A 19,352-nucleotide genomic window follows, 5' to 3' on the forward strand; every position below is an offset into this window, starting at 1 on the left:
CAATATATTTTGCTTTAACTGGTAAAACATTATTGTTTCCGTTTGGACAAATAAGTCGGTTTGGACAAATAAGTCGGTTTGGACGAATAAGTCGGTTTGGACAAATAAGTCGGTTTGGACGAATCTTTTGGTTTGAAGATATGGTTCGATTTCGCTAATGTGGTGGTTCAGACAATTGAGTCGGTTTGGACAAATAAGTCCGTTTGGACAAATGTTTTGGTTTGGACAAATATTTCGGTTTAGACAAATTTTTGTTTTAGAAAAAAATTTCGAACTGGTCAAATGTTTCGAATTGGATTGAAGAGTTCGTTTGGACAAATGAGTCAGTTTGGACAAATGATACAGTTCTGACAAATAAGTTGATTTGGATAAATAAATCGGTTTGGAAAAAATAACAAATGAATCAGTTCGAACAAAAGAGTCGATTTGGACAAATGTTTTAGTTTAAACATATGTTTTCATATCGTTAGTAACAATTGAGTCGGTGTGGACCATTGAGTCGGTTTGGATAAATAAGTTGGTTTGGACAAATTAGTCAAAACCAACTTTGTCTTAAGTAAATTAAGACAAATGTTTTGGTTTCACTAATGTGTCAGTTTGGACAAATGTATCAGCTACGCGAAACAAGTCGGTGTGGACTATTGAGTCGGTTTGGAAAAATAAGTCGGTTTAAACAAATAAGTCGGTTTGAATAATAAAGCCGGTTCGGACAAATGTTTTGATTTGGACAAATGTATTGGTTTCACTTATGTGACGGTTTAAACAAATGTAGCAGTTCCGACAAATAAGTCGAACTGGACAATTCAGTCGGTTTGAAAATATAAGTTCATTTGCACAAATGTTTTGATTTGGACATATGTTTTGGTTTCGCTTATACGTCAGTTTGAACAATTGTGGTGATTCGGACAAATAAGTTAATCTGGTGAATTGAATCGATTTGGACAAATCAATCCGTTTAAGAAATGTTTTGGTTTGGACAAATGTTTTGGTTTTGACATATGTGCCGGTTTGAATAAATTTTACGGTTCAAATAAATAGTTCGGTTTGGAAAAATGAGTTGTCTTGAACAAATGTAACGGTTTGGACAAATAAGTTTGTTCTGAACAAATGAGTCAATTTAAAGCAATGTGTCAATTTAGACACAGTTTTAAGATATCTAAAAAAAATGTTAAGTCCACATAAACTGTTGTCAATTTTTAGCGTGATCTATCAAATACTTTACTTGTAAATAAAGTAAATTAGGTGAACAATCAACGAACTGAGTAATATTATTATTAGTTCAAGGAAATTCGTATAGCTTTTACAAAAGATTACTGAATTTTACATATAACCTAAATAATATAAGCAATATGCTTTTATTATAATGTCTTGGAAATCACATAAACGGTATAATAAAGATAAAAACGCTATGTTTTTTAAATAATATGTTTTATGTAATATGTTAATATACTAACAATACAATATAATTTTTTTTAGCGTATTAAAAAAAAATAGTTAAAATATTATTAATGAGTGACAAAATCATTTACAAAAAAATGATTACAAGGAACTTAACTTCTAAGCGTTATTAAATTAACTAAAGTTGGATTAATAGTTGTAATTGCATATATTTAAACTACGTTCTATCAAAATTTAAACAATATTATATATATTAATTAATCAAAAATTTTAGAAAATCCTTTAAAAATTCAAATAATAAAAATAAATTTATCCTATTTTATCCTATAAAAATAAATTTTTATTCTATTCAGAATAGATTAAAAATTAAAAAAAATTAAATTAAAAATTAAAATAATTTTTAATTAGAAATAAAATTAATATAATTAAATAATAAAATCGAAAAAACTTTGAGTAATGAATTTATTATACAATATATTATAGAAAGCTGTCGTTGACATAACTAAGATTGCATAAAAATTCAATTAAATGGTTTTAAAAATCTCAATTGAGAAATTAAAGAAAATATTTAACATATTTAAAAAAGTCAAACAAGTGCAAACAACCATGTTGAGATAAGCCCTGAAGACAAACAAGCAAAACTAAAAAGTTTAAATAGAATTGCTGGTCACTTCAACTTTTTCACTAACAACGCAAAGGACCCACACAGAACAGTCTTCTGTCAAGTGCAGCAGAGTGTATGCAATTTGTACTATTAACCTTATCACTCCTCAAAAGGATTTTCATATCCTTACATATCTTTATCTACGCGTACTTATGTCTACGAAAGTGGCCACAATATGACAATATTAAGCAGCGTTGCCAGCTTGAGCTGCTTGAGCTGCTTGATGCGACGTTTATTTAAACTTTTGATTAGCTGTGCTGTAATGTCCGTCATTTGTATTAATTCCTGGTCATTTGCGAAGGGGGACTCCCATATGCGTTTAACACAACGCAATAATCATGCAAACATTTCCGAGTTACTGGACAATTTATTGCGCGGCTATGACAACAGCATCAGACCGGATTTCGGTGGTAAGTCATACAAGTATACTTAGCATATGATTGTACAGTCAGAAAGAATATTAGTGAAGTTCTATAAATTAATCAAATGAAGTCGTATCTATAAAAAATACTTAAATGCTTAAGTTAAATTATACAAAATGATGTAGAGTGTATTTATGCAATACAAAAAGAAAGAAATGCGATTAGTTTTAATATAAAAACCATGTGTTTAAAGAAAAAACTACCTTCTAATCAAGCTCAAATTAATCAAAGTATGTGAAATCCTTCAAAGGAATGTGATTATTTACTTTTAAGAAGGAAGCAATCAAATATAGAAAACAAATTGATGAGGTGTGCTTTCCACTAGCTTCGAACTAATCGATGTAAACCCTTTGATACAACCAAAAACAAATTTTATGTGTTTTAAATAAAAATAATATTTAAATTAAATATAATTTGGAATTGCAAAAAAATGAATAAAAATTATTTTTTGGTATAATTATTTATGTTTTAAATAAGTTAGAATCACATGTGTATGATAAATATCATTCATTTTAAGGATATAATATAGGATTACAATATGAGCCGGGAATTTAATGCGTTTTGTAACTGCAGAATAAAAATATAAATTAAAATTGAAGTTAGTAATTAAAATTACTAATTGAACCAGCAATATTAAGATTCCGTTGGGTACATGTTTTAATAGTCACATTCGTGACTCATCCTGGCCATACCCAAAAGTCACGAATATGATATGTGCACCAAAACATGGATATAATTATTCACCTGTAGACTTTATCATCGCGATTATAGATCTTCGTACATCTATAGCCAAGAAAATTGTAGCAGGGTAGTTGAAATTTTAATTCGCTAGCTAAATAAGATATACAGACAAGTATAAATTGCATTTGAAATCAAAAAAGATCTGACCCATGGACTAAATATATTTACTATCACAAAAGCGTTCACCAAATATGAATATAGGAGTCAAAAATTTGTTTTCTGTGATCTGAACTCAAAATAAAAAAGTGATTTGGGATATGGAACATATCACAGGTTTAAGTGGTTCTTTGCAAAGTGGAAATAAAATCTCGGCTACTCTGCGTTTTGTTTATGTTCTGCATTTTTTCAGAGGCTTATAGCCTTCAATTTTATTTTTAAAACAAAACACTTTGGTTTTATTTGATTATAAATTTATTTAAGTTTATAATATGTTTAATATTAAATAAAACTAATATTAAAATTAATATCCATATAAATTTTTATGGATATACTCAAACTTTAAAGTTTTGGATGAATTTATATGATCCCAGAATCTATTTTTCAATCCAGATTTGAAATAGTATACAAATATTCTTTTAACATTATTTCGAATAGCATATCATAGATCTTTTTATTTTATTTTATATTAATAATCTGCTTAGCTCCAAGAAAATAATCTTATATTAACATAACTTTTTATAAATTAGCATAAAATTTTGCCTTATCTTATCCTCTCCAGCGTCTTATTTCTTTAAAAAAAATGAAGACATATAGATATATGTATTATTACATACTTTTTTATATATAGTATTAAATAAAAAAAATTTTAAAAAACGAGGACGGTTTTTTCATTCCTGATTTTTATTTTTAGTTCTATAATAAATTCAATAAAAAACAAAAATAAATTTCTTAAATTGTCTGAATTAGAAACTAATGATAGTGAGATGAAATCTATGCGGACATATTTTTATTTATAATTCTAATCCACTTTAACTAATCGTGGTTATATATGAAAACTGTAACTATTATAAAAGTGTCGATTTTAATGTAATTATAGTGTGATCTCAGTTTTACAGCTACTTCACATGAGAAGCTCAATTTTTTTTTTGAAACAATTCTATATAATGTGTATATTGCATTTAATATTATTTGAAATTATTAATGAATTATAATAAATAGTTCAATTTAGAAATCAACTAGTGAAATACATAATAGTTATATATTAACTATAAGTTGATTTAATTAAATTAAATACTATGTTCAGACACACCTTAATTTCGTAAAAATCTTAATTTCATCTTCGTCTCATTGGAATTAAGTTGCTTTTTCCATACAAAATTCAATTTTAAGGTTAGAACGAAATTAAGGAAAGTGGCTTCAGTTTTGAGGTTAGAACGAAATTAAGGAAAGTGACTTCGTTGAAACAAGGACTGAAATTAAGGGACAAATGCAACTATGCGTAAGATAAATTTTAAGCAAATGATAAAGTTAAGATAACGAGAAAGTGACTTTTTTTTAAAAAAATGTTAATAACAGTTGACGGAAAATATTTTAAAAGTAGTGCAAATATAGAGAAAGAACTGTAACTTTTATTAATGTAAAATATAAAAAATATGAAAAATTATAATTCACATACCTGCAATCCTCTAAAACTAATAAAACAACTGAATGCCATACTTTGTAGTTATAATAATCAACTTTTATAATTTGCCAGATAGAAATGCTGTTTGGAGCATGTAATTTTTAATATTCGATTTGTAAACAAAAAACATATGATTTCCTTGATTTGGCACAATATGAACACTTATGAAATTAACTTAATTTCATTTTTACGAAATTAAGGAATTTTGGTTATCAGAATATAACAAAAGGCTAACAGATTTTGGTTGCTTCACCGTTTAAGTAGTATTATTCAATATTTTTTTTATAGTACCCAAATAACATATTTGATCACTTAACGGGTTTTGTAATAAATATAGAATGAAATTACAGATGTTAGAAGAAAATGATCATGTTCTTTTAATTGATTAGATTAAATCATCATTGCACCAATAAAAATAGGAACTCATTCTAAAAACTGTTTAAGGAATATAACAAGATAAGTTCTACCTTTTACAAGTTCTATATCTTTCTATATCCATATAAGATGAGATAACCTTATTGTCATTGTCAACGTCCATTAAAATGCTAAATTCTAAAGCTTTGGGGAAATAATAATACAAGTATCTCTAGACATTTTTTCTTAAGCATTAGCATTTAGTCCACTTGAGCATTGCAAATTTTAACCTTAGAACTCAAATTTACGTACAATTTCAATCGTAATCAGGCACAAATTTCCGCAAATATTTCCTAAAGATAATGAATAAAGGATGTTTTGCTACTGTTTACGAAAAACAAAATGAATAGCGAACAAATTGGCAATTGCCTCACAAATCCGTAACAGCGTTAGCATCCGTTTTTCAAGTGTTTCGGCGGAAATGTAGTCAACATTTCCATTACAAAGTCATTTGCATTTCTCAACCTAAAACAATCTGTCTAAAATGAAAAAATCTGTTGAGAGTGAAGAAAAATTTCATAAACGTCAATTTAAAGTTTAAAGATTGCGAAATAAAAAATAATTTTTCAGCTTTAAAGTTTATGAGTGGCAATAAAATTTTTGCCTAGAAACCTAAAACAAAAAAGCTAATCTAATAGTGTCTCATTGGCACTTATTTTGGCTTCTTTTGGCTTATTTGGATAATTTCATAAAAGCGTTTCGGCATTTTGTGGCATTTAAATATAATTTTGATAAACCCGCCAAACGGAAACAACACTTAGTTGATTATTTTTAAGAACCGAACAGGCCGGAAAGTAAAGTTAAGCACTTAAAATTCAACGAATTTGTGAAATTTTTAATAAATTCAAACGCGAACTTATAATCGGCGCATTCGAGATACTTAATAAAGTTGTTAGCTGGAAATTATGCATAAGCCCATGCAAAATTTCCGCACATAAACGAAATTGCATATCTGCAAAATGCACTTAAATGCATAGTTGAGATGAGCACTCCGGCGCACATCCATTGCCAGGGACCCAGCGCATACATGAGCAACTAATACGAAAAATTAAATCGTGTATAAAAGTCATTAAAAAAGTTTACAATGGCGCTTGAAAAAATAATAAAAATAGGTTTCTGTAGTGGCAGAAACAAGGATGAAATACACTGAACATCGGAACAAAATTTGTGTGAACTTGAAAATAAAAAATTCTGTACAATCTAATTATAAGGCATACAACATACAACAACTTCAAGTTAAATTAATTAAAGCATTAATTTATCTCTATTTATCTTATTTTCTTCACATTGTCTTCTTAAGGACCTCCCGCTACAGTGGAAGTGGATATAATGGTACGCAGCATGGGCCCTATATCTGAAGTGGACATGGTGAGTGTCAATAGCAAAGCACTAAGGCACTTTTAGTAAACAAAATTAATTATTTTCACCAAATCAAATTTATTTGCACGTTTTTGGTTATTTTTGTATTAATGAATAGAAATGTCCTTGTAAGGGTTCGAATAGCAAAATCGTTTAACAACAATTAAACTTCAATAAAAATTTTTATATGCACAGAGCTCTTACCGTCACCCTTTTTGATTTGTATTTCAATTAATAGACGTACTCGATGGATTGTTATTTCCGTCAATCTTGGGTTGATAAAAGGCTGGCTTTTGAAGGTGCCCAAGATACTTTAGCGTTAAGTGTTTCAATGTTGGCTCGAATTTGGAAGCCAGACACATATTTTTATAATGGCAAACAGAGTTATTTGCACACAATTACCACGCCAAATAAATTTGTTCGTATTTATCAGAATGGGCGCGTGCTGTACTCAAGCAGGTAAACTAATGACTTTTACTTATTACTTTATTATAAAAATATATATTTTTCTTTTTTATTATTCTAAAGATTAACAATCAAAGCTGGATGTCCAATGAATTTGGAAGATTTTCCTATGGACATACAAAAATGTCCTTTGAAATTTGGCTCGTGTAAGTAAGATATATATTATAGATAGATATATTATAGATCTGAATATGTAATTAGAATTAATAAAAATATATTTGAAAAAAAAAAAAATATATATATATATATATATATTAATATGTATAGGTATATATATATAAATTTGTAATGGTATTTGTTCGTTCTGTATTTATAAACTTTAAGTGCTCGGTATCTAAGAAAGCTATAGATCTATTGGAAAATAACAGCTTTTTTTCCTTACCAGTTTTTAAACATTATTGACTTATTTTTATCATTTTATACCGGCTTGAACATTAGCTGTTCTTGACACTACGTCCATTATTTCACTATTGTTTTTAGATCGACGTTTGCCTCTGTTTTTTTTTGCTCCTTGGTTTTTGAAAAATTGTTCTTCTATATATATATAAAACTGGACATTCTTCAATGCTATGAGTTCCAATTGTTTTACGTCCTGATTGTTACCTACTATGATAATTTATTAGAACTTGCAGCGATAAACGCCCCATTGGAATAAATTTCTATGGTAGCAATAGAAGTTATATATTTGGATATAACTACCTCATTGTTGAGTAGCAAATCTAATCTAAACCTCTACTACTCTTTAGGTTATAGCATCTGATTAAGAAAATGCAACTCTACACCGAGTGAAAGTGTAAATGAATGACACCATACAAAGTGGTCCTAATAGATTTTTTTCACATTTCACGACAATCGTGCCTTTCCTCACCAATATTCAAAATCCCTATTTCCAAGGGAATATCCAATGATATGTTGGAATATCTCCATTAACTGCGCTTTTACTGCTTAAAAATCAGTGACCAGTTACCATTCCAATTTTTATATTCAATATATTTGGGCTATAGTAGGTATTTACATTTCTTATCAGGGTATTTTGGGAGAAACTGCTTTATGCAGCAGAATTCTTTCCTATTAGACCGTTTACACTACTGATGAAATCCAGTTTCGAAGTGATTTTTGCTGACACCCAAAATTGTCTACAGGTCATTTGGTTGCCTTGAGGTATTTTCCATAACCTATTTGTCCATCAATTCATTGCAATAATAGCTACTGGGTACAGGTATCGTGAGCAAAATCACACGAATCAAAAATTTCTAGTAACAAGGTTTTATAAGACCTATCTCCTGAATCAATAAAAAATTTGTCGAATCTGATGCTTTAATGACTATTCTTACTATCTTACATAAAAATTATCCATTTGTGCCTTAAGTTTTATGATTGTAGATGTTTATTTTAGATATTTCTGGTGTTACCTTCTTTTAAGAATAGTAAAGTCATTGTGTCTTGACTAACAGACATTCGGTTCTCTAGTTTGTAAATTTTCTTCTTATTTTGGAGCTATCTATTACTAAATATCATCAATGCCATATTAACCTTTTTCTGTTTTCAGTCCATTCTATCTGGTGTTATGGTGATTTATCTTCCGTTGACCCAGTATTTTGAGATCTTAAGATCTAGAAGCATCTCAAACTCTCCACATTGTTTTAATTAAGTTAAAATGAACAGTTGTTCTTTCTCTAGTAGAGTTTTATGAGAAAGACTGTATAGCTGAGTGATATCATTTGTAGATATCATCTGTGATATCATCAGCTAAAGGGGTTTTTTCTTAGACAATCAGATATGTACGTTTTTGATAGTTACAGTAACTTATGTTACATTGTTTGTTAGCATTTTTATTCCTTTGTATACAATATTCTACAGTATTATATAGATATTTGTGTTCTTGTTCAAAACTTAACTACATTTCTTTTTTAAAATAATTATATGTGTGTTTTTCTTTGTGATTTGATAAATTTAAATAGATATCTATTTCAAGTGCGTTCCGTTTTTATTTTATTTTCAAATTAAAATCGTACTTTTCCAAATATAAAGCTATTTTATATCAAAAGACTTTTTATATTCATCGATTCTCGCCTTAAAAAAAATATAATAATCAAATATCAATGCAAATAATCTAGAATTTAATCAAAAGAACACAAATCACACAAACCACAATGTCTTCTTCTTTAAACATAACAAAAATAATTCAAATATTGACAAGAAAGTAACATATGTAATCGTAAGCTCCTATTTTCTCCCACTTTCTCCGTTTCCATTAATGTCATTATGTGAGCCTACATGTCGTATGAGCAACATTCATGCAATTTGACAAATAATTAAGTTGTTGTGATAACTGCTGTGCAAATTCAAATGAACAACGTAATAAAAATGTCAATAACTAAGAGTGCAGGATACGACACAGAAAAAGGCGTCTGAGATTAAATCTCCACGTTTGTGAATGGCAAATAAAAAAAATTAAACCATTACGAATCAAACAGAAAAAAGTGAAATTCATTAATTTCGTTTCTTAGGTGTAGCAACCAAAATGAATCTTGCCAATATGCCATTTTCACAACAACATTTTGATAATTTCTGTATTTTTTCTTCTTGTCAACACTACGAAATTCAATTCCCATAGCGCTAATAAAAGATAACATGAGTACTTCTGATGGAGTTCTGATGGGCGCAAATACAATGTACATATGAACACCCTACGCAACCAGAAATATTGTGAGTGCTGACAGCATTCAATTTTATTCTCAGCATATTTACTATGACAATAACTAAACTTGATAAGTTATGGGGCGATGAAACTCAGGATAATATTATTGTTGAATATCATTAATAGTTTAAAAAGAGAAATATTATTTTTAAGAATAATAACACTATAAGCCACCCACTTACAGTCCAAAAAATAATATACTGACTATAAACTAATCAAATAAAAGTTCTAATATTTTCTAAGATCACTGATGATGAGTACTTGGCAATACTCAAAACAGCGTTGTATGGTCCACCAAATTTAAATAAATTAATCAAATTTTTTGTAGTTATTGTATCTTCATTATTTTTCGAACCCCGCCCTAACAATCCTCAAGTCCACTTCTGGACTCTCAGGAAGATATGCTGATTTCATGTCCGTCATCAACTAAAAGACAAATAAATGATATGATTTCTTAGCCTAGTTAAAGCCTAGTGTGGGGTAGAGATAAGCCCCCAAGCCATTATAGAGCAAAAGTGCGTAATAGCACTAACTCAAGAAGAAGAATCAAGAATCGAATCCTTCTAGTTTTTTTAAGTCATAATACGCATCATATTTTTTTTTTTTTTTTTTTTTTTATTATTTGAAACACAATATGTACAATAATATAAATACATGTTTCATTTGACTACGACTAGTTCATACAGGAACTATCAAGCAGTTTTGTTACTTTTCAGTATACTTATTAGAATTGTGAAGTTGTCAAAGACTTAGTGTTAATAGTAGTAATCTAAATTATTATTAGACTACTAATTCGGGAGTAGATCTGAAGGCTTTGTTCGTTTAAGTCTTCTCAGTAGGCCAGATGTATTAGACAGATGGTTGACTGTCTCGTTTGGATGCTGTTGTAATCGTTTTTGGTGCTTTACCGCGAACTTCTGGATTACTGCAGCCACAGATTCGATCTTCAAGTCCCGATGGAGGTCAGTATTCCTAATAAACGACGGAGCGTTGACTAAGTTTCTTAAAACTTTGTTTTGAAAGTTTTGAATGATTTGAATAGTGGATTTTCGTGCACATCCCCATAACTGGATTCCATACGTCCACACCGGAGCTAAAACTTGCTTGTATATCATTAATTTATTGTTTAGAGAGACGGGTGATTTGTTCCCAAGAAGCCAATATAAATTTTTGTATTTGGATTCTAATTCAACTCGTTATATGTTCTTTCCATTTAAACTTAGCATCTAAGTTCATGCCAAGGTATTTAGCTGTGTTTGTGTATGGTATTTGAGCACTGCACATATTTATCGGCAAATATTCAATTTTTTTGTTTGTGAAGTTTACATGGACGGATTTCGTTTGGTTGAGCTCAATTTTCCATTTTTTAGTCCAACTAATAATTTGATCAATGGAATGCTGCGTTGCTTCTGTTGATTCGTTTATTGTGTTTCCAGTGGTAAGGATCGCTGTATCATCTGCAAACGTGGCAATAACACTTTCTGGTGAGACTTGCAGGTCGGCTGTGTAAATTAGGTACAGAATTGGGCCAAGTATACTTCCCTGCGGTACTCCGGCTTCAATTGGTTCAAGTGTTGAGTACGCACCTTTATATTTTACTCTGAAGAATCGGCAAGATAAGTAGGACCACATAATTTCGGATATTTGTCTCGAAAACCACTGTTCAATCTTATGCACAAGTCCTTTGTGCCAAACTTTATCAAAGGCTTTCGATACGTCTAGGAAAACTGCAGTGCAAATTTTTTGTTCTTCAAGTGCTCTTTCGATTTTGTCGCATTTTCTGTGTATTTGTTCTACAGTAGAATGCTTTTTTCGGAACCCAAACTGATGACTCGGAACTATTTGATTTTCTGTGAGAACAATCTGTATTCTATTAAGGAGAATTCGTTCAAAGATTTTTGATAAAACAGGTAATAAAGAAATTGGACGATACGACGAAACTTCATTAGCAGGTTTTCCTTGTTTGTGTACCATAAGTACTTCCGCCACTTTCCAATAAATTGGGAAGTGTCTTAAGCGCAGAGCTGCATTAATTATTTTGCATAGTTTGATTATTCCTTTATTAGGGAATTGGTTTAAGATCTCAGCGGTTATCTGATCCCAACCAGGAGCCTTTTTTAGTTTCATATTTCTTATTTCATTTTTTATTTCTCTTAGCGAAGTTGGTTGTATTGCTTGGTTTAATGGATTTAAATTAGACGTAGGAAGATTATTTCCATCATCATTTAGTGTAAATGTTGCTTTAAGAAATTTTGCGAATAAATCTGCTTTTTCTTCGTCACTTTTGGCCCATGATGTGCCATCTGCTTTAATAGGAGGATTATGTTTTATAGGATGTTTTACTGCTTTCACGGCTTTCCACAGCGAGTAATCTGTGCGTTTCTCATAGGAAAGGCTTCTAAGATTCTGTTGTATCTTATCGTTTTTAACATTATTGATAAGTTTTCGTAATTGTGCAGTTTTCCTATTTAATTCCGTTTTGTCAGTTGGTGATCGTGTTTGTTGCCATTTTTTACGCAATTTCCTTTTTTCCCATATTAGTTTATTTATTTCTTTTGGAAGAGTTGGTCTAATCTGATGTTTAGAGAACTGTGAAGTACTCATCCATGCTGATTTTTGAATTTGCTGTGTAAATAAAAGAACTTCGTTATCCACTTCAGTCGCTGAGTTTAGATCAGAGTTAAGATTAAGAGTGTTTTCAAGATGCAGCCTAAAGTAATCCCAGTCAGTAGATCTATTTATTAGGTAAGGCTTCGGTTCATTTATGACTATACGCATCATATTTGACAAAAAAAAATTAATATTAAAAATCTTATTGTATTGTTCTTATTCTAAAGAACTTTATCAATAATACTTATATCACGTAGAGAAGAAAATATATGATGACCTGTATTATTTTTATTTTAAACTTATCAAGTCTTCAAGCATGCTTTCAAATCTATTAATTTGACATCTATGCTAACTTAATAACGATATGGTATTTAATAATTAATTGGGTATATAACTTAGTTTTTTTTATTAAAAAAACCAATACATTCGATCATCTTTCAACCAATGGAAAAAAATTGTTGTCTTTTGATGCGATCCATTCAACGAGCCATTTTTTGATTTCTTCGTGCTTTCTATCGGAACAAGTAGTACTCATAATTTGATTGAGAATATTCTGGTGAACAGTTAGCATGTGGTAGAGTTTCCCACTTCAGTCCTTCCGAGGTACTTTTTACTTGTGTTGAGATATATGGTCCAGCATTGTCTTACAACAATTTCTTTTTATGATTTTTTTAAATCAATACATGTTTGCAATCTATCCATTGTTGTTGGTAACGAACAGCAGTAACTGTTTCATTCGGTTTTAGCACCTTACAGTGAAACACGTTTTCCTGATCTTACTATATACACAACTTAACGTTATTCTTATTACTATTGATTTGATATGGATGGTTAGGCTGAATAAACCTATAATTTTTTGCGTTTACGGTTATAGTAATAAATCCATTTTTTTCGCCAGTTTTCACAATTTGATAAATAAATCAAATTGTGATACAATCTTCAAGGTCTAGTCTTGCAACCCATGAATCGATTTTCAATGAATGCTTCAGTCAGTTCATGTGGTATTTATTGTCCTTCTTTTTTAATAATTTTCACAGCATGTAAATATAGGCTGCTTGAAACTGCTGCTCATTAAGAAAGTACACTACTATCAATCGAAGACTTACTAATTGAAGAAACTTTTTAGGTAGCCAACTGAGGCGTTTGTATTACGCTGTCGATTGTCTTCATTAATGTACTTTCTAAAAGTATGACCTTTCTAATAAAAACTGTCACTGAATATTCGCTCTAGATAATTCTTTCTTACTACGGGACCCGAAGAGAACACTGCATTTAGATTATGTTCATAATGTTATTATTATTATTGGGAAAAGGGATAGTGCACTGCGACCTGAAAGATCTATTGTACCCCCTAGTCAGATTCAAATCCGATTTCTTTAATGAAAGACCGTATAGAGCCTATCTTCCCTATTCTTGAATCCTTATGGTCCATGAAATGCCCTTCTAAGTATTTCTTCCACCTGATCGTAGATCGAATCAAGTCTAAAAGACTGTTTTATTAAAAGTACTACAAATAACTCTAAATAAATTTTCTTATACTTTCTTAAGAAAACTTTCTTAATTTTTGCATCATTCTATTATTTATGTGTCATTTAATATGTATGACTACATGAAAGAATAGCTTAATTTATAAAATAAAAAAATATTTACAATTTTTGATGTACTTTTCTTCTTATCGCAGTTGGATACACAACTGCTGACGTCATCTACCGCTGGAATAAAGAACGTCCTGCGGTCGCCATAGCTGAGGATATGAAATTATCACAGTTTGATTTGGTGGATTGTCCAGCAGGAAACATGACAGACATTGTTTACAAAGCAGCAGCGCCAACTAGCAAAACAATTCTTAAAAATAAAACATTAACCGCGTTTGCTGGGCCAGGAGCTAAGAACCAACATGCACGTGGCATTGGTCTGCAACTCGACAAAGGCTTATTTGGTAGCGGTAAAGGTGATGAAAATGATAACAATGGTAGGGTGCGTGTGGAAAGCCGTGCTTGTGAGTAAAATAAAATTAATTCTATGAAATTAAAACTTTAATTTTATTTAATTTTCATATATTCCTTATATTCTCAACTTTTAGCTGAATACTCAATGCTCTTGGTAAACTTCCATTTACAACGCCACATGGGTAATTTCCTCATACAAGTGTACGGCCCCTGTTGTTTACTTGTCGTACTCTCTTGGGTTTCATTTTGGTTGAATCGTGAAGCCACTGCCGATCGTGTATCACTTGGTATTACAACTGTGCTAACAATGACTTTTTTGGGTCTGGAAGCACGTACTGACCTGCCGAAAGTGCCATATCTAACAGCTTTGGACTTTTTTGTATTTCTTTCCTTTGCTTTTATATTTGCCACAATACTACAATTTGCTGTGGTACATTATTTTACAAAATATGGTTCAGGAGAATGTTACTTCATCATTGAGGATGCTGAGTCGGAAACGGAATCCGAAGTTGAGGAACGCATTCTCAAAAGCGATTTCAACTCAAGTACAGATTCGAAAATATATGAAGTAATACCTTTATCCATGTGTTCAATAACCATACCGAGTAGTGGTAAGACTTCAGCTAGCAGTAGCGGCATCGGTCTTGGTAGTAGATTGGAACGTAAAACTAATGAACGACGTCGTCGTAGTGATGGTTTTAGTTTTTCCTGTTTGAACTGGCCTTGTTTTCATAAGCGCCATAAAAATCGAGTAAATTTCGATATGTCTGATGAGGATGATGAGGAGTCTCATTTACGTGGTGGAGAAGGTAATATGTGATAGATTTTTTAATCAAAGTTAATGTTTTTGATTTAAATATTGCAGATGGCACACCAAGACGTTCGGCTGGTCGTCGTCGTATGTCATTTTATCGCCGCGAAGAATTAGAGGCACGCCGAAAAGGCAAACGTACACCACAATATAATTCTGTTTCGAAAATCGATCGTGCCTCAAGAATTGTTTTTCCACTTCTCTTCTTCCTTATTAATGTATTCTACTGGTACGGTTACTTGTCACGTAGTGCACGTATACTAGCGCACACGCCATCATCCTCCTGATGTTACCTTTTAGCAATTTAGACAAAGTCCTGGAGGAAATCAAAACAAATGAAGCAGCTAATGGCAGTCACTCCATAAATCGAATTCTTTAATTGAGTTTGAGATCAAAAGGGTACAACATCAACTAATTTATGCTATATTCAATATGATTTGCTGGAACTCTTCAATCTTCTGCTTCTTAAGTTTATTTAAACTGATTTCTTCGCGCTAAATTGCTAAAGTAAAAAAATATTTTTAAACATAATTTTAATAGGGACTACAATTTTTTGCCATTGACTTCATATTAAGTGAAACATATCACTTTCTATAATGTCAATGATATTATTAAGTATATTTGTGTATATTTATTTGTGAATATTTTAAAGAATCTAAGGAATATGTATATTTGTTTGTAATAGTCTTAGGTTTAAGTACATAATTATATATAATTATTATGTTGCTATATATGCACCATTTCTATTAACATGTTCGTACTTAAGATTATATTTTTTGCGATAAAAGACACTTATTGAGTATTTATTATATATTAAGTTAATTTATATTACAAATAACAGAACTTACCCGTCTTACTATAATTTCAATATTCATTAGTCCGGATACAACTATTATACAACATATCACTAACGACACACATTTAATGTGCATAGTTCTATAAAGAAATACATTATTCAGGAAAGGTCCCACTATACTTTCAGTCACTGTAACCGATTTCTGACGATATTAAAGTGTCTTCTGAATCATACAACATTTTACTTATATTTGACAGTTTTGTCTCTAGACTCTTGGAATTTATACTGCCAATATTATTATTCCTTTACTATTATTTAATTTCGTATATATATGTCTGCAGGCTTTAAGAAACATATCATGGAAAGGATTAATAAATAAAAAATATTTTTGCCTGTGTTAGTAAAATTCAATATTTGTTTTGAATAATTTTTGTTGCTTTGCTGACTTGTCTGCCAATATTTATAGCCCTTTATATCAGAGTACAGCCCGCACAACAAATCCAAAAAATATTTACAATAATGTGGAGACATAATATATATATTAAAATTGATTATAATAGTCTTGCGCATAATTTAAGATATTTGCAGTTCTCTAATGATTATATTTTGTTTTTGCTTTTTTTTTTGTGGAAAATAGGAGCCCTGATATGATAATATAGTGGGTTTAACACAATATTGTTATGAATGCAGTAGCTTAGTAATTTGGCAGCACTAATGTACTCCAAGAGTCTTATTTGTCTGGATTTTATATCTTTGATTTTATAGTTTGTAAACGTAACTTTACTTCCTGTAACAGAGAATCCCTCAATAATAATTTATAAATAATAAATTCAATATATACACATTATTTTCTTTTTCTAAAGTTGCTGGACAACAATTTTTTATTTTTATAACAAATTATTCTTTTATACACAGAAAACTGAAACTATTATATATAAATATCTTTTAATCATAACCTAAAACATATCTCTCTTCCCTATCATCTTATTTCCCCTTTGCCTACAAAATATGTAATTGATTAAGAACTCAAGTTAAATGCAAACTGAACAAATGTTGTTAAACACATTATTTAATAAGAAAGTATTTAATAAAAGTTAATTAATTATTATAATAAATTTTTCAAATAATTATAAAAATGTTAATAGATCTCCGAGAGCTGGTAAATAAGTATCTGGAATGTATTTTCTGTAGTCTTCTATATTTGGATATATGTTATGTAGTTTTTCTAGCTGATAACTTCCAGTACCAACAAGTAATGTTTGGAAACCACAGTTTTTTCCGAATGTTACATCAATCTTGCAACTGAAAACAGGAGTTAAATATTATAATTTTGTACTGGATCACATATTTAGAACAAAATTTTTAAAAGTGTAAAATAATATAAATGAAGTTAAGAAATAATATCTATTAAGAAATTACCAATCTCCAATCATTAAAGTGCGTTCTGTTTTCAACACTCCAGCATTGATAAGACCTTCACATATTAATGGATTCGGTTTACCCATTTGCATGACAGCACGATCGACACAAGACTCAATTGAACTCACAATGGATCCCGTATCGGGTATGTGATACATTGGAAACCTTTTTACAGGATCAACATTTGTTGTTAAAAATAAACAATCATTATTTGTACCCAAATAAGTAGAAGCTTTCATCATTTTTCCATATGAGAAATGTTCATCCCAACCAACTATAACAGCACCGACATCATGAATCTTATTATCAATCAATTCACTTTGAATATAATCAATCAGCCTGCCACTTATTACATCAGGACCAACACCAAAATGCTTTATGCCTTTTGCATCTAATTCATCTGTTATTGCCTTGCTGCCAATAACATAGGCAGTTTGTTGAAAATTTAGGTTACTGAGATATTCTGCTATCGTATGAGTAGGTGATATGATGTTCTCCTCTTTTATGTTAAAACCCATGCGTTTGGCACGTTCCCAAATTTGGTAACGAGTTTTTGTTCCATTGTTGGTTACAAAATACACCAATTTGCCGAAAGATATAAATTTATTAATAACCTCGGGAGAACCAGGAATTACTATATCATCATGCCAAAGTACGCCTGTAAAAATTTAATAATAATTAAATTAGGAAATTAAAAATATTACACAGCATTTTGGCTTTGGCCGAAGTAATATGTTTTTTTTTCTCTACAATTCCATAACCTTGACCGTGATTAATATGAGTGAGCTCTTCAAAGTATCGTGAGTACAAATAAAGCTTTCTGATTTGGTAATGCGTTGGGTTTACTCTCCCCTTAAACTGCTTACCATCACAATCCGTAAGTACCGCATCGAAGGTATCCAACCAGCTACGCACTTCTTCTCTTGTTGAATTCAATAAATTTATTACATTTTCTTTTGATGTTTTATTACTCATAATTAATACAATAAATTAACTAACATAAAATAATTTTAATTTATTTAAATTAAAAAAAATTAACTCAATTTTGCTGCACGTTGTGCGATCACCGAAGCAAGTCTGGTAACTTAATCAAATTTTCAACTACAATTTTTGCCGAAATTAAATCTCTTTCATTCAAAAATAAGAGTATGAAAGTGTTTTGTGAGAAACTCCAAGCAAACATATTCACTATTTTTGCTCCAAGAAACGAAGCTTTTATGAACTATTATGTATCGATACTATGTTTCTCATAACATCTTCAGTTTTAGAGGCAATCGCTGCTCGCTTCAATCGCATGCGGTAAGAATTTATAAAATACCGCTTATCAAATGATTTCGAGCAAGATTATAAATTATCATTTATATATATTTTAAATTTTATATATATATATACATGTCAGTGTTTTTGTTTTTTTCATACTATATCCCACTTAAAAGCATTATGTCGACAGTTATTACATATGCATAGTGTCTGCTCTGCTACTTCCAAATCCTTATATTATATATTTTAAATATATACGATATGTAAGTTATATATTTTATATATATAAAACATATATATGATATATGAAATATGTAATTCTACTTCACTAAATAATAACTTGCACTCATTCTATCAAATACAACAATTATACAAACTTATTCTTTGAGAATTGATTATGTGAATAAATATTAACATTCAATATAAATATTTAATATACAGAAAGTGTGAATTATCTTATCAAATTTAATATATTTATTTTCTATAACTTCTGATAATAATAATTGTAATCACGCTTTTACCAGTATACTAAAGTACATAAGAAATAAACAATCTTAATAATATTATAGATATATAATTAATATAATCAAGAGAGTAATAACATAAAAATAAGATATCAAATAAACAACTGAATAATATAACATATAACACAAAAAATGGGTTACATACATGTATGTAATCTGAACAATATAAAAACAAAATGTCAATCAACAACAAACCAC

General features: G+C 29.9%; 2 protein-coding genes across 2 annotated transcripts; one reads left to right on the plus strand and one right to left on the minus strand.

Moving 5' to 3' along the window:
• Nucleotides 1–2,237: 2,237 nt before the first annotated feature.
• On the plus strand, nucleotides 2,238–15,727 carry LOC119683097 (gamma-aminobutyric acid receptor alpha-like). The gene is made up of 7 exons (XM_038096707.1): nucleotides 2,238–2,472; nucleotides 6,561–6,628; nucleotides 6,858–7,078; nucleotides 7,148–7,230; nucleotides 14,077–14,394; nucleotides 14,479–15,153; nucleotides 15,210–15,727. Exons 1-7 carry the CDS (start codon nucleotides 2,238–2,240, stop codon nucleotides 15,440–15,442), a joined length of 1,833 nt encoding a protein of 610 aa, XP_037952635.1. The 3' UTR covers nucleotides 15,443–15,727.
• A 1,104-nt stretch (nucleotides 15,728–16,831) lies between these two features.
• Nucleotides 16,832–18,761, minus strand: LOC119668900 (glycerol-3-phosphate phosphatase-like). Its single transcript, XM_038078578.1, has 3 exons — nucleotides 18,237–18,761; nucleotides 17,371–18,028; nucleotides 16,832–17,253 (listed from the first exon to the last, which is right to left on the minus strand). The coding sequence occupies exons 1-3, from the start codon at nucleotides 18,343–18,345 to the stop codon at nucleotides 17,079–17,081; spliced, it is 942 nt and encodes a 313-aa protein (XP_037934506.1). The 5' UTR covers nucleotides 18,346–18,761; the 3' UTR covers nucleotides 16,832–17,078.
• Nucleotides 18,762–19,352: the final 591 nt, after the last annotated feature.

This window comes from Teleopsis dalmanni, chromosome 1 (assembly GCF_002237135.1).
Source record: "Teleopsis dalmanni isolate 2A chromosome 1, ASM223713v2, whole genome shotgun sequence".
Taxonomy (NCBI): Eukaryota; Metazoa; Arthropoda; class Insecta; order Diptera; family Diopsidae; genus Teleopsis; species Teleopsis dalmanni.

Bases quoted from the DNA above. Each gene is read 5' to 3' on its own strand.
- LOC119683097 (XM_038096707.1), top strand. From the start codon at position 2,238: ATGACAATATTAAGCAGCGTTGCCAGCTTGAGCTGCTTGAGCTGCTTG. The intron at 14,395-14,478 runs GTGAGTAAAATA...CTCAACTTTTAG, and splicing joins GCGTGTGGAAAGCCGTGCTT to CTGAATACTCAATGCTCTTG. The intron at 15,154-15,209 runs GTAATATGTGAT...TAAATATTGCAG, and splicing joins TCATTTACGTGGTGGAGAAG to ATGGCACACCAAGACGTTCG.
- LOC119668900 (XM_038078578.1), bottom strand. From the start codon at position 18,345: ATGAGTAATAAAACATCAAAAGAAAATGTAATAAATTTATTGAATTCA. The intron at 18,029-18,236 runs GTAAGCAGTTTA...AAATTTTTACAG, and splicing joins GGTACTTACGGATTGTGATG to GCGTACTTTGGCATGATGAT. The intron at 17,254-17,370 runs GTAATTTCTTAA...TCCTGTTTTCAG, and splicing joins ACTTTAATGATTGGAGATTG to TTGCAAGATTGATGTAACAT.